This window comes from Nematolebias whitei, chromosome 8 (genome assembly GCF_014905685.2).
Source record: "Nematolebias whitei isolate Nwh7 chromosome 8, NemWhi1, whole genome shotgun sequence".
In the NCBI taxonomy this organism is placed as follows: Eukaryota; Metazoa; Chordata; class Actinopteri; order Cyprinodontiformes; family Rivulidae; genus Nematolebias; species Nematolebias whitei.
This window is the reverse complement of record NC_056505.1, coordinates 12,737,136-12,750,989: the sequence shown is the minus strand read 5'-3', so window position 1 is coordinate 12,750,989 and position 13,854 is coordinate 12,737,136. Positions and strand designations below refer to the sequence as shown.

At 38.7% G+C, this 13,854-nt stretch overlaps 1 protein-coding gene across 1 annotated transcript; it reads left to right on the top strand.

Annotated features, from left to right (window-relative positions):
* Positions 1–5,788: 5,788 nt before the first annotated feature.
* Positions 5,789–13,507, top strand: zgc:152830 (uncharacterized protein LOC767682 homolog). The gene is made up of 16 exons (XM_037680286.1): positions 5,789–5,862; positions 6,517–6,558; positions 6,672–6,762; positions 7,451–7,599; positions 7,691–7,799; positions 8,849–8,976; positions 9,063–9,162; positions 9,248–9,323; positions 9,417–9,502; positions 9,593–9,697; positions 12,332–12,407; positions 12,487–12,605; positions 12,685–12,768; positions 12,845–12,902; positions 13,056–13,237; positions 13,337–13,507. The coding sequence occupies exons 1-16, from the start codon at positions 5,852–5,854 to the stop codon at positions 13,472–13,474; spliced, it is 1,554 nt and encodes a 517-aa protein (XP_037536214.1). The 5' UTR covers positions 5,789–5,851; the 3' UTR covers positions 13,475–13,507.
* The last annotated feature ends 347 nt before the right edge of the window (positions 13,508–13,854 follow it).

Here is a 13,854-nt window from a genome sequence, read left to right as displayed (position 1 = left end):
AAAAAAAAAAAAAAAAAAAAAAAAAAAAAAAAAAAAAAAAAAAAAAACAATAATAATAATAATAGTAATATTAAATAAAATAAAATAAAAATAGATAGATAAATAAATAAACAAAATAAATTAATAATAATATGTAAAATATATAAATAAATAATATTAATAATAATAATAATTCTGTGAAATAACTTCACATCTATATTTCATCTAAATTCTCTCCATTAAATTTGTTTTTTTCAAGAAAATAATAATTTGATCTTTGACTTTACCAGCATCACTACTAAAGATATCATTAATTGTAAATTTTATATTCATTTTAGTTATTTCTTTTTGGAAATGTCTTCTTTCTAATTCATATCCACAACATTCCATAAAAACATGTTTTACTGTTTCAGGGAGATTACAGTTATCACATAACCCCGTGGCATGTTTTCCTATTACTTTAAGAGAGCTATTGAGACCCGTATGTCCTATTCTGATTCGGGTCATTATTGTTTCTACTTTTCTGTTTCTTCCCGTTTTCTTTGTGCCTCCTACCTTTTTCTGAATGTTATACAAATGTCGTCCTGTATCAATTATGTCCCAATTATCCTGCCATATATTCGTAACATATCTATTTATTATCATTTTACACTCAGATTTACTTAATGGAATTTCATAGTTTACATTTTTAGATTTTACTGCCTGTTTAGCAAGAATGTCTGCACCTTCATTGCCTTCCACTCCCACATGTGCTGGAACCCAAACAAAATCTACAGATATTTCCCTCAAGTGAAGTTTATATAGAATGTGGTAAACCCTGTCAATTAGGTCTTGTCTTTCTGATTTACTTGATTTGATGCTTAATAAGACTGCCATATTATCCGATGCAATGACATATTTTTGACCATTATATTTTTCAATCCATTCTAAACCCATGATTATAGCTAATAATTCTACTGTGTATACTGTCAAGTTGTTTGTTGTTCTTTTCTTCATCTCTATATTTAGATTTGGGATGTACACTGCTGCTCCTGTTTGTCCTGATTCTGGATCTTTTGATCCATCTGTAAATACTATAATTTTATCCATATGTTGTTTATGAAAGAATTGTTGCACTAAGAAGTTTTCTGAAATATTTTTTCCCTTTATTTTTGATTAATTTATGTAATGATAAATCGACAGAAGGATAAATATATAACCAATGATGGATACACGATTGATTAACTGTTGGACTTAATTCTATTTCATGCAACCCTGCATAGTGAGCTTTGATATTACCTATCCAGCCAAAACTATAAATATTTGTTTTTTGATGTTCCCAACATTCCTGTAATATATTATGAACTGGGTGTGTTTGGTCATGTCCTTTAATATTGATCCAGTATAGTAACATTTGTTTCAATCTTCTTATTCGTAAAGGCATTTCCCCCATTTCAACTTGTAGAGCTGAAACTGGTGATGTTCTAAATGCTCCACTGCATATTCTGAGTACTTTTGATTGTTCTATATCCAGAAGTTTTAAATGAGTTTCTGCTGCTGCCATATAGCTAATGCTGCCATAGTCCATTGTTGATCTCATAAGTGATTGATATATATTTACTAATGCTTCCCTACTTGCTCCCCATTCCCTTCCTGTTAAACAACGCAATAAATTATTAACATTTTTACATTTTATTTTTATTTTTTCTATATGTTGCTTCCATGTAAGTTTTTCATCAAAAATCATGCCTAAAAATCTTATATCCTTAACCTGTTCAAGGTTTTGACCATATAACTTTAAGGAGATAGACTTATGTTTTCTAGAGAAGCAGATAACTTGAGATTTTGTTGTTGAAAGTTTAAAACCCCAGTTATTGGACCATATTTCAACTTCATTGATTGCCTTTTGCATTTTATTTCTGAGATATTCTACATTACGACCACGAATCCATAAAGCTCCATCGTCCGCATATAAAGATTTACTGATTCCATGATCTATTTTATCAAATATGTCATTGATCATTATCAAGAATAATACTGGGCTACAAACACTACCTTGAGGAGTACCATTCTCCACAATATATTTACTTGAAAATTCCTTTCCCACTCGCACTTCTATTGTTCTTTCAAACAAAAAATTACTTATCCAATTAAATAGTTTTCCTTTTACCCCAAGTTTTTCCAGTTTTACTAATAAACCTTCTTTCCAAAGTGTATCATAAGCTTTTTCTATATCGAAAAAGACTGCAATAACTGATTCTTTGTTAGCTTGTGCTTTCCTTATCTCTGACTCGAGGCATAAAATAGAGTCCATTGCGTTTCTCCCTTTCCTGAATCCACTTTGATTTGGTGATAACAGATTATTAAATTCTAAATAACTATATAGCCTTTTAGTTATTATTTTTTCCATTGTTTTCCCCAATTGTGAATTCAAAGCAATGGGTCTATAGTTGGAAGGATTTGAAGGATCTTTACCTGGTTTTAATATTGGTATTATTATTGAATTTTTCCATGAAGTTGGTATTTTACCACTATCCCAAATTAAATTAAACAAAATTAATATTGCTTTAATAGAATTTTCACCCATATGTTTTAACATATCGTAACAAATATTGTCTTTTCCAGGAGATGATTGATTAGTATTACTAAGCGCTCTTTTAAATTCAAATAAAGTAATAGGTAGATCCATCGTCCCTCCATTGACAGTTTTTTTGTTATCTATATTTGGATGGTTTTTTAATATATTGCTCCTCAACTCCCTAACATTTGCTGAAATATTGTCAGAACTATGTATTTTAACCAGTGTTTTAACTAATAATTCTGCTTTATCTAGATCAGTTATTGCAACAGTGTTTTCATTTTTAATTATTGGGATTTCATATTTCCTAGTTATTCCATTCATCTTCTTTATCATCCCCCACACATCTGATAATTTAGTTTCTCTCCCTATGGTAGAGCAATATTTTTGCCAGTATTCTCTTTTTGCTTTTCTTATTGTTCTCCTAACAATTGCTTGTTTCCTTTTATAAAATATTAACTTTTCAATTGTATGCTGAACTTTTAGTTGTTTAAATGCTTTATTCCTTTCTTTAATAGCTTTTTTACAGTCCTCATCCCACCATGGAACATTCTTTTTAATTCTACTTCCTGTACTTTTAGGTATTGCTTTATTTGCATTCTGTATAAGTATTGTTGTTAATTTTTCATTAAATTCTTCAATATCTTTAATATCTTCTCTAATAATTTCTCCACATTTAATTTCAGTCAGATTTTGAAACTTGATCCAGTTTGCTTTATTAAATTGCCACCTAGGTACTCGAAATGTTTTTCCTTTAAGAACATCCAGTCCTATTTTAATGGTTATTGGATAATGATCACTACCAAGTGATGTTTTATTTATTACTTCCCACTGCGTAATTCCTGCAATGTTATTTGAGGTGACTGTTAAATCTATTGCTGTTTCTGTGTTCTTTGTAATATTATATCTGGTCCCTGTTCCATTATTTATGCACACCAGTCTGTTATCATCAATGAATTCCTCTACGTTTCTGCCATTTATGTCTGTGTGATCACTTCCCCAAAGATTATTGTGAGCATTAAAATCTCCACACCAAACAATTTTCCCCTGTTCCTGTCCTCTAACTATATTCAGTGTTTCAATAGTTAATTCTTTACATGGATTATAATAATTAATAATGATCATTTCATCCCTACCTGTCCATATTTTAATAGTAATGTATTCATGCTCTTTTCCTATATGGATTATACTGTAACCTATATTATTTTGTACAAGGATCATTATTCCTCCACCCCTTCCATTACCTCTATCTCTTCTGATGGCAGTGTACCCATGTAAAACAAAATCTAATTCTGGTTTTAACCAGGTTTCCTGAATACAGATGATATGTGGTTTTTCTTGTAGTTGTGATATGTAATGTTTAAAATCTTGACCATTTGAGATGAGACTTCTAGCGTTCCATTGAAATATGTTTATGACCATGTGGAAGTAGCACCTTCTGACTGAGTTGGTGTTACTCCTTTACCTATCATATTTTCTACAGCTTCCCAACCAAGGTCTTTAACATCTAGATATTTTTCTGCAGCCCTCACTATGATTTTAATCTTTTCAGTTTTCTTTACTGTCTGAGCTGAACAATTAATCACTTCCACCATAAACAGCACAAAATCCTTTTTGTTCACTATCATTGAATCATTAGGTATTTTAGAGCATCCATCACAAGTTTTTGGTTTTATATTTGGTGTCACTGTTGGTTTTGGCTTCTCTGGTTGATTTGGGATTCTTTTCACGGCTTCAGCATAAGTTATCCCTTGAGCGAGTTTCACTTTTTGGATTTCCTCTGCTCTTTTACTGTATTGACATCCACGGTAAGCAGCAGTGTGTTCTTCTCCACAGTTACAACATTTAATTTTTGCCTCTTTTTCACATTTCCCATATTCATGTTCACCTGCACATCTTCCACATCGTTGTTTTCCTTTACAGATTGCTGCTACATGTCCAAATTTCTGGCATTTAAAACACCTTAACGGAGGAGGAATGTATTGTTTCACATCATAGCTCATATAGCCTATGTAGACTTTACTTGGTAAACATTCACTTTCAAATTTAATCAAGACTGACAAGCTGTTACATCGTTCTCCATTTCTTGTTGTTTGCAGACGTTTAATTTCTTTCACTTTTGCTCCACGTATGTTTGCTTGAATTTCTTCATTTGAGATTTTTAAAGGGACTCCACTAATGACTCCTCTACCCATTTTTTTGTTTTCAACCAGACTGCTCTGAACTTTCTTTCCTTCCATTTTGTGAATCTTAATTGCCTTTCCTTGTTGAATGCTGTCTCTGCAATGAACAAAAAGTGCTCCGCTTCGTAAAACCTTAGCGCTAAGGACTTCACCTATTAGTTTATTTATTGTTTTGGTTAATTGTATTGGGTTCCATTCACCAAAAGATTCTCCCTCTTGATTTAATTTAATAATAACTTTATACTCATCTTTTGGTTTCTTAGTTACTAGTTCATTTTCCTCATCCTTTTCTGGGTTAGAAATATCTTCAGCTGATGTCTGCTTTTTACGCTTTTTTCTGCTTTTTGAAGCAGCTAACTTACTCCAATCTTCTTCATTTCCGCCACTATTTTCTTCCATTTCATCAAACTCACTTCCTGATCCAGAACTTCCCTCTGCAACCTCCTGCCCATTCACAGCCCAGCCGCTGCCAACCGCCTTACCAAATTGCTGACTCATCTTTTCTCTCTCCGTCATCCATCCGCTCGCCAGCGTCCAGTCTTACCACCAAGGCTGCTGCTTTTTGCGACCTAAAACTCAACTCACCTCCTCCGGACTGGCTACTTCCGGTTAGCTTTTGTAGTCCAAGATGTCAGTTCAGTATAAAAATTAACTTTCCTGCACAGACAGGTTTATTTTAGGGTTTAGGATAGTGTTTCCTAACCGCTGCGACTATTAAATGCTTCGGTGTTTGTAAAGACTGCACGCGACTTATCGCGTTAGATCCAATCTTTTAAAACTACAAATCCCTACAAGCCTTAAAAGACGCTTTCACGTGCAGTCGGGATATCGCGTAATTTGACGAAACTAGCTTAATTACGACCCAGAAAATTGACGATTTGCATCAAAGAATGCTATATGTTATTTAAAATAAAACTTTAAGAGCTTAAGTTTTGAGTTTGATAACAAATAAAGATAGACGTTATTAAATATATGATATTTCTGACCTACGTAAGTCTGCGAAGGCAGCAGAAGTTCGAGTCGGCGGGTCACGTGATCGCGGACAGGAAATCATTGACTGGTTTTTCTCATTGACATAAATACGGGTTGTCTGTCTCGTTCTTGAAGACACCGGAGGAAGCGGACGGAGACAATGTGCACCAGGTGGGTTGTTTTAAATGAAACTATAATTTTGATCACGATTAAGCGCTCACGTGACGTTCAGTTTTCTGTTTGGGGCGTTTTTTAAGTACAAAAACTATATTCAAGGAGCTTCCAGAGGCTTTTTGTCATTTGAAGACTCATTGTTTTCTCACCTCAGTGACATTTAATTTCTTTTTAGTTGCGTAGGGGGTGTGCTTGGGTTTGTTCTGCATAATGGAGCACTTTTTTTAAAATATAATTCAAAGCTGTTAAAATTTGATTTCTACACACCTGGGTTCAGTTTTCATTAAAGTCTCCACATCTGCTTTCAATTACTTTCACTTCCTCTCAGCCATCTGAAGCTCGTGTGATTCTGCTTTGTCGTCAAACTGAAAGTGCAAAGTCTGCACATAAAATCCCTCTCATTTGCAGAGATTTCTGTTTTCCAGCTACCTCCAACATGCTGTGAGCAGAAACAAGTTAAGCTTTAGACCCTCGTGAGAATCTTATCTGTGTGTTGGTGTCAAAGGTCCTGCAGTGTTCAACTCTTTGACTCCATCTTATCATTAAAACAGGTTTTAACAGACTTGAGAGTTGTGTCAGCCACAATGAGATATCTTTTATTTAATTGTGTTTTTTAGTGTTGCTGACTCTGCAGTCTGTTTCTCTGTCCAGGGTTCAGCCAACTGAGTGGACCACCGACCTCAAAAACCAGAAGTGAGTATCAGGAAGTCTCCTGGCCTTCCTGTTTAGCTGTTTAGTTTATTAGCAAGATATTTTTCTGGTTTATATATAAATGTGTAACCCAAGCGTTTTTTGTTTCTTTGTAGTTTTGATGGCATCGTCTTGATAACTGAGAGCCACAACACCCTGCCGGCTCAGCTCAAATGTCTGGAAGCTCCTCTGCAGGATTTCAGCTCTGTACGTGTACCACAGCCAGGTTTCATACTGCTGTTTCTTTGCTTTGGACTAAATGACCCATCTTCTCCAAGTGCTACCAAATCATGTGACCATAACGTTAGTTACCAGGTTTGACCACAAACAGAAATGACTCTTAATTTCTCTCCATAAAATGATCTTAGTCTGAAAGGCAGCAGGTGATACGCATGATTACTTCAAGTGAAGCTAGGCTAGTTTATGAATGCAGTATGTGGAAGGAAATGTTGTGTTTGTGCAGTTTATTAATTTAAACAATGTGCATTAGCTACAGCTGTTCAGTTGGGTTGACAGTCTGTCTAAAAATGTTGTGGTGCTTTTTAAATAGTTTGCAAAACTCAAGTATGTAAAAGAGCATCATCCAGCGGTCCGTCTGTCTCTGACATGGATGAGAAGCGAGGCACAAAAAGAACATGCAGCCCAACGTTGTATCTCTTTTGGTCCAAATCTCTTGCTAGTTTAATACGTTTGGTCTTCTAGTGGGATGTGACATGCATGGTGTTTATAGATTTCACGTAGTGAATCATTTCCTGATCTGGAGCTTGTGTTGAATGATCTGCAGATGTTTTTTTTTTTTAACTGCCCTGGAAGTACACGGATCAATTCTCAACAGGAGAACGTGCTCCTTACTGATGCTGCTGTGCTTTATGGTGATCTGTTTTCCCACACCCAGGTGGACAGTGGTCTGGGGGAGGAGGTTGTGGTCCTTAAGGTTCCTGGTCTTCCTGGAAGCCGACTGGTTTTTGCCTCCACCGGACCTGTGAACCGGGACTACGATGACGTCAGACGTTTTAGTGACGCAGCCGGCAACGCCATCAAACGGTCACCTAACGGCACCTCGTTTATTTATTTATGTCCTCCCCCTCTGTGTTATATTTTGCTGGTTTACATTATTATTTTTTCTTCTTTGCAGTGCCTTGAAGGCCGGCATGCAGCGTCCCCTGCTGGTGTGCCCCCCAAACAAGGACTATAAGAACAGCACCTTGGTGGCTGCGCTTGGGGCTCTTCACGCTCTTTACACGGTGAGAAAAGACGTGTCCATGAAGGAAAGTTGGACACCAAAGTTATATTATAATTAAATAAGGTTTGTTTTTTTGTAGTTGTGCTCATTTTATAGAAAAAAAGTCAGAATATCTGCGTTTTATTTGCTTTTATTTTCACTGCTTGTTATAAATTTTGACACTTTGGAGTCGCCCGAATGAATAAAATGATAAAACCTGATGTGTGAAGTAACACTGAGTTCAGGCATACACACTAAAGAGCATCTTCATTCATCTGCTGATGTTCAGTTCACTGCTGAACTTTCTGATTTTTGTAAAATTTCTGACAAAACAAACGCTGCCGTTCAAACATTTGCAGACTTGAACACGATGTTAAACTTGTTTCACCTGTTTGATTGGCCAAAAACAGAGAACTGTTAGTTTAAATAATAATAAAAAATGGTCATTTAAACACTTTAAACGTCTTCCCAGTCGGTCTTAAGTTGGGGACAATTGTGAACAACAAAAAGGAAAGTTATCTATTTAAACAAACAAAACTAAAAGTTTGAAACCGAAGATTTGGATTTAATTTGAAAACCTAGATGTAGCCCCTCATTAACAACTGAAGAGATGAAGTTACTGTGGAGTAAAAGGAAGGCGTAATGGACAGTTTAAGATTAGATTAAAATAATCAGATTAATCGAGGATTGTAGTGAGCAGGAAATGTCAGAACTTTATTTGGTCTGGTTTAATAAAACAAAACTGAAATTTCCACAGTTTCTGATTTTGGGTTGTAAATCTAATATTTTGGACATTTTTTGTGATTCCATCAGCTGACAGGTTTGACACTGTTTCAGGATGGTGCTGCATCCTCCCACAGAGCAAAGGGGAAACCTAACTCATTTATAATACATACATACAAGACAATTTTACTGTCTGCATATTTCAGCTGTACTGGCAGCAAAGCTTCACATGTGGATGATGTTTTCAACTGTCCAGTTGGATATTAATGCCACATATTTATGTTTCCACCAAACACACGGCTTGCATAAATGAACATTCTCACTGTAACTTTCCTCGTTGCTCCAAAGCCACTTGAGGTGCGGGAGGCGAACATAAAACCTTCTGACTACAAAGTGTGTGTTCTGGGACTGTGGGCGGCTCAGGAGGCCGATGGGAAGAGGCTGGTGGAGCTGACGGATGCTCTGGAGAGCGGACGGTGAGTCAAGAACGTCTCGTCATCGTTTAAGTTCTCATGTTTTTTTGTTTTTCAGTCTCTTGTCAGCTTTTGTTTCTCCTCCTCAGTCTGGTTTATCGTGACATCGGCGGCTCAGATCCTGAACGGATGGCGGCGCCTCGCGTGGCTGAATACATCCAAGAGCTGTTTAAGAACAGTCCTGTGAAGGTGAGAAGGATCCTCACATCCTGTGTGAAATTCCAAATGAAACAAAGTAGAAGGTCTTGGTTTGTCTTTGTGTTTGCTCCTGCAGGTGGAAGTGATCAGCGACCTGAAGACTCTGGAGAAAGAGTATCCGTGTCTGGCTGCAGTCAACCGCTGTGCCAGCAGTAAGACACCTTTTTTCTTTTTATCACTCTACTTTTATTATTTAAATCTGTTTCCTTGCATCCAATTTATTTGCTGTTTCCTCCTTTCTTGAGGCGTTCCTCGTCATCAGGCCAGAGTCATCAAGCTGCAGTACTGTGGAGACGGGCCGGTCCAAAAGACCCTCATGTTGGTGGGAAAAGTGAGAAAGCATTTTTTTTTAAATCTGAAACGTTCATGAAGTCGAACAGTTTGTGTTTTGACTCACCTGTTTTCTGTGCGATAACTCCAGGGCATCACCTACGACACGGGGGGAGCCGACATCAAGGCGGGGGGCTTCATGGCCGGGATGCACAGGGACAAGTGTGGAGCTGCTGCCGTTGCTGGATTCTTCCAGGTGAGAATAAACCCTCACAGATTGTGATGTGGGAGTTTTTGTGTGGGTTAAATTAAGATTTGGGACACAAGAAAAGGGTAATCATGACAGTTTCTAAGAAATGGGAGCGTTACTGTGACATACGTGACATCTGCTCCGTAGTCTTTATGACTCTTGCAGTGCCTTCCTTGTGTGGTGTTCCCATACCAGACTGTGATGCCTTCAGTTAGGATGCACTTATCAGTCCCCCATAGGCCTGGGTGAGAGGGTGCTGGTCCAGACCCGCTTTCCTGAACAGCCTAATAAAATAAAGCCTTTGCTGGGCTTTTTTCACTGTGGCTGATCTGTTGAGAGACCAGCTCAGGTCGGATGTATCCTGCAGTCTCAAGAATCTATGGCTGTTAGCACTCGGTCCCTTTAATGATGAGAGGCTGTAATGGGGGAGGGTTCTTCCTGAAGTCTAATATGATTTCTTTGGTCTTGTCTGTTGAGGATGAGGTTGTTCTCATCTCCATAGCTTATATTGTTGTTTAACAGAGTCCTGTATCCTGACTCGTTCCCCTCCTGGATGAGCCCTAGTATAGTGGTGTCATCAGCATATTTAATAACGATTGTGTTGTGCTGGGTGGAGACTGTCATAAGTGTACAGGGTAAAGAGTTTAGGGCTGAGACAACACCCCTGTGGGGATACTGTGCTGACTATAGACACCCGTCCTCCCATTCTCACCAGCTGTGGTCTATCTGTCGGCAAATCCAGGATCCAGTTGCAGGCGGGAGTCAGGACACTGCGTCTGTCAGCTTCTCTATCAGTTCGCCTGAGCGGATGGTATTGAAAGCTGAACTGTAGTCAAGTCAACTTTATTTATAGAGCACATTTAAAACCGAACCTAGTATCAAAGTCCAGGAAGAGCGTTCTGGCATAAGTTCTGCTGCTTTCCAAGTGTTGCAGAGTGTAGTATAGGACTATTGCTACCACATCATCCACTGATTGATGAGCGGTAGGCAAACTGGAGGGGGTTGGCTATCCGGGACCATGGAGTTGATGTGCTTAAGAACCAGTTTTTCTAGGCACTTCATAGTGACAGATGTTGGTGCCACTGGGCTGTAGTCGTTAAACGTGGATGTGTCTGGACTTTAGGGAACTGGTATGATGATGCTGGATTTTAAAACACAGGGGACTACTGCCTGGGTTAATGACAGGGTGAAGATGTCACCATATACTCCAGCTAGTTGTTCCCCACAGGCCTTCAGAACTCTGGGAAGAACTCCAGCAGGTCCCCCAGCCTTGTGGGAGTTCAACTTCTTCAGCGCTTTCAGGATCTGTGTGGACCTGGAAGGCAGTGTCCATGTGGTCACAGGGGGCCCTTGAGAGTGTCTATGTTAAACCTGGCGTAGAACGTGTTCAGGGTGGCATCTGGGGATCTGTGGTGGTCGTGGTTCTCCTGTAGTTTGTGACAGATTGAATTCCCTGATACATGTTGTGCATGTTTTGGTTGAGGTAGTAGTCTTCAAGCGTAAATGGGTGGAAAAGAAGGAAAATGTATTTCCTGACACCGTATGCCAAGAAAAAATGCACTAGATGGACAAAAGAAGTGGTTGTCGGCGATCAACAAAAAAGGTTGTATTCTGAATATTGAGGCTGTGGCATTCTTTATTTTTGGGCATATGAAAACATGTGGTCTGTCCAGCTCACATAACTTGGCTCTTTTTTTTACCATCCACACTGTCTGATCAACCTGGGGTCGCATTTCTTCTTGCATCCACATCCTGGGAGGTTGGCTACAAGGCCCGTGAACATTTATGTTTTTAATAATGTCGGCAGCTGTGGTCAGAGAAACTTGAAGATGCTTGGAAGTAGTATTGATAGTCATTATCCTTAACGTAGAGCTGTAATCTTCTTCTGAGCTCCTCAGACAGCTCCAGTCTTTGATTTCTCTGCTTCGTGTTCAGTGTTTAACACAACCATAAACTACCCAGTGGCTGTTCGGTCCCTTGACTGAGCGTTGATGGAACGCATGAAGGCACCTGTGATACAGAGTCAAACAGTTTGAAACATGACTCTAATGCAAACATTTGGTGTTTTTAAGGGAACCAACAAATCTGTTAAAATTATGTGTGCTTATCTTTGTAAAATAATTTTGTATTGCGTTTATTTTCACCTTTTTTTTTTTATTTACTCTGTCACATACTAAAGGCAGGCAGCCCGTTCCTTGAAACAGAATCACTTTTCATAAGAAATGAAGCATTGTTTCAATGAGCTCTCAGGGTACAAACCTGTTTCTTTAAGTCGATGTGTTGTAATAAGATCAGGCAGGCTCTTCTCTTCCCGTCACGTCCTGGCACTAAGTTTTTGGGGCTTCTTCAGTTCTCTGTGACTTTTAACATTCCAGGGGTTAAAAAAGGAATTACAGTAATTTTAAAATCAATCGCAGTATTTCAGTGTTTCACTTCACAGGGTTTATACATGCACATTTTCTACTGTGTTTTTACTACTTCAAATATTATTAATATTTAAATGTGAATTTATTCCCTCAACAACCTCAGTTTTTCAAATTTAAAATCGATTCTTGTGCCTTTGCTACCAGTCGACACTCAGACCTGGATTGTAAAACCTGATTAGAGCAGCACATGTTATATAAATGTGCTTTTTCTCAGGTTTTAGCTCATCTGAAGCCTAAACATCTGAAGGTTGTTGGTGCGATGACCATGGTGAGGAACAGCGTGGGGGCAGGTCAGTGTTGGGACTCCTCCTAATTTTCCCCGATGACATTCCTCTGCGCCTCCTCTCACCGTCCTGTGCGTTTTCTCAGACTGCTACGTGGCGGACGAGCTGGTGGTTTCCCGCGCCGGTCGGAGGGTCAGAGTGGGAAACACCGACGCCGAGGGCCGAATGGTGATGGTTGATCTTCTCTGTGAGATGAAGGAGAAGGTGAGAAACGTTGACATCAGCTCGGGACTAACTGGACATCAGCAGCAGCTCTTCTCAGTGTGACGTGTGGTCTCTGCAGGCAGTACACGAGACCTCCCCTGAGCTGTTTACCATCGCGACTTTGACCGGTCACGCCATCAGAGCCATGGGACCGAACTACTCCGTGAGTCCTCCAGTAGAACGAATGAAAACTCACTGGTCAGATCCACACTGTTTATGGTCAAACCATCTTCTTATAGATCATCATGGATAATGGGCCGGCCCATCGCAGCAGGAATGCTGCTCAGTGGCAAAAAGGTGAGGCGGACTCTGAGTAAATACCAGTAAATAAAGCAACGTATACAAATATTATCTTGGTGTTACAGTAGAAATCACTTTAGTGAACATGTCGCATTAAGATATTTAGCTGAGCTTCCAGCACAAACTAATTTTGTCTTTAATTTCCTTCAGCTGGAGAGGTGTTGGGAGATTTGTTTGAGATTTCTACAATCAGGAGAGAGGATTATGAGTTTCACAAAGGAAAGTCTGAGTATGAAGACATTCTGCAGAGCAACAACCTGCCATCTTCAGCTACGCCTCGAGGACATCAGGCCCCTGCAGCTTTCCTCATCATGGCCTCAGGCCTGGACAAGGTACTCGCTCAGTTATTTAAAAAAAAAAAATCTGTTTCTGATAAATATTAACGAAGTTTAGTTATTATTCAGTTTGTTGCTGCTTAAATGTGTCCACAGCATGGTGTGGATTCAAATGCACCTCTGCCATACTCTCACATCGACATCGCTGGGTCCAGTGGTCCGTTCCCCGGTGTCCCGACAGGAGCGCCCATCCTCACCATGGCAACAAACTACATCCTTGCAGATGGTCTTTAAAGAAAAATAATAATAATAAAACCCCTAAAAGATGCACCCGTAGTCTCTCAAATTCAAATTAAATGCTCTCCACAAGTTGTAAAGTTTTAATCACCTCATCAGACCTCACGCTCCCTCTTCTGTCAGAAATCTGTTGCTCTTTTATAAGAATTTTGAACTTCTTTCTCATCTAAATCAAGTGTCTGTGATCAGCTTGCCTCAGGGTTTAAGCCAACGATGTTGTGTGTGACAGAGTTTTGACATTTATGAGACCGTCAATAAAGGTTTTTTTTTTTTTTTCAGTTAACGTGGTTTTTTTGGGGGGGGGGGTTTGGGTCACTTTCTCAAATATTACAGAATAGGACAGTTTGGATCAAGTAATTAATTAAAATAAGGTTGAG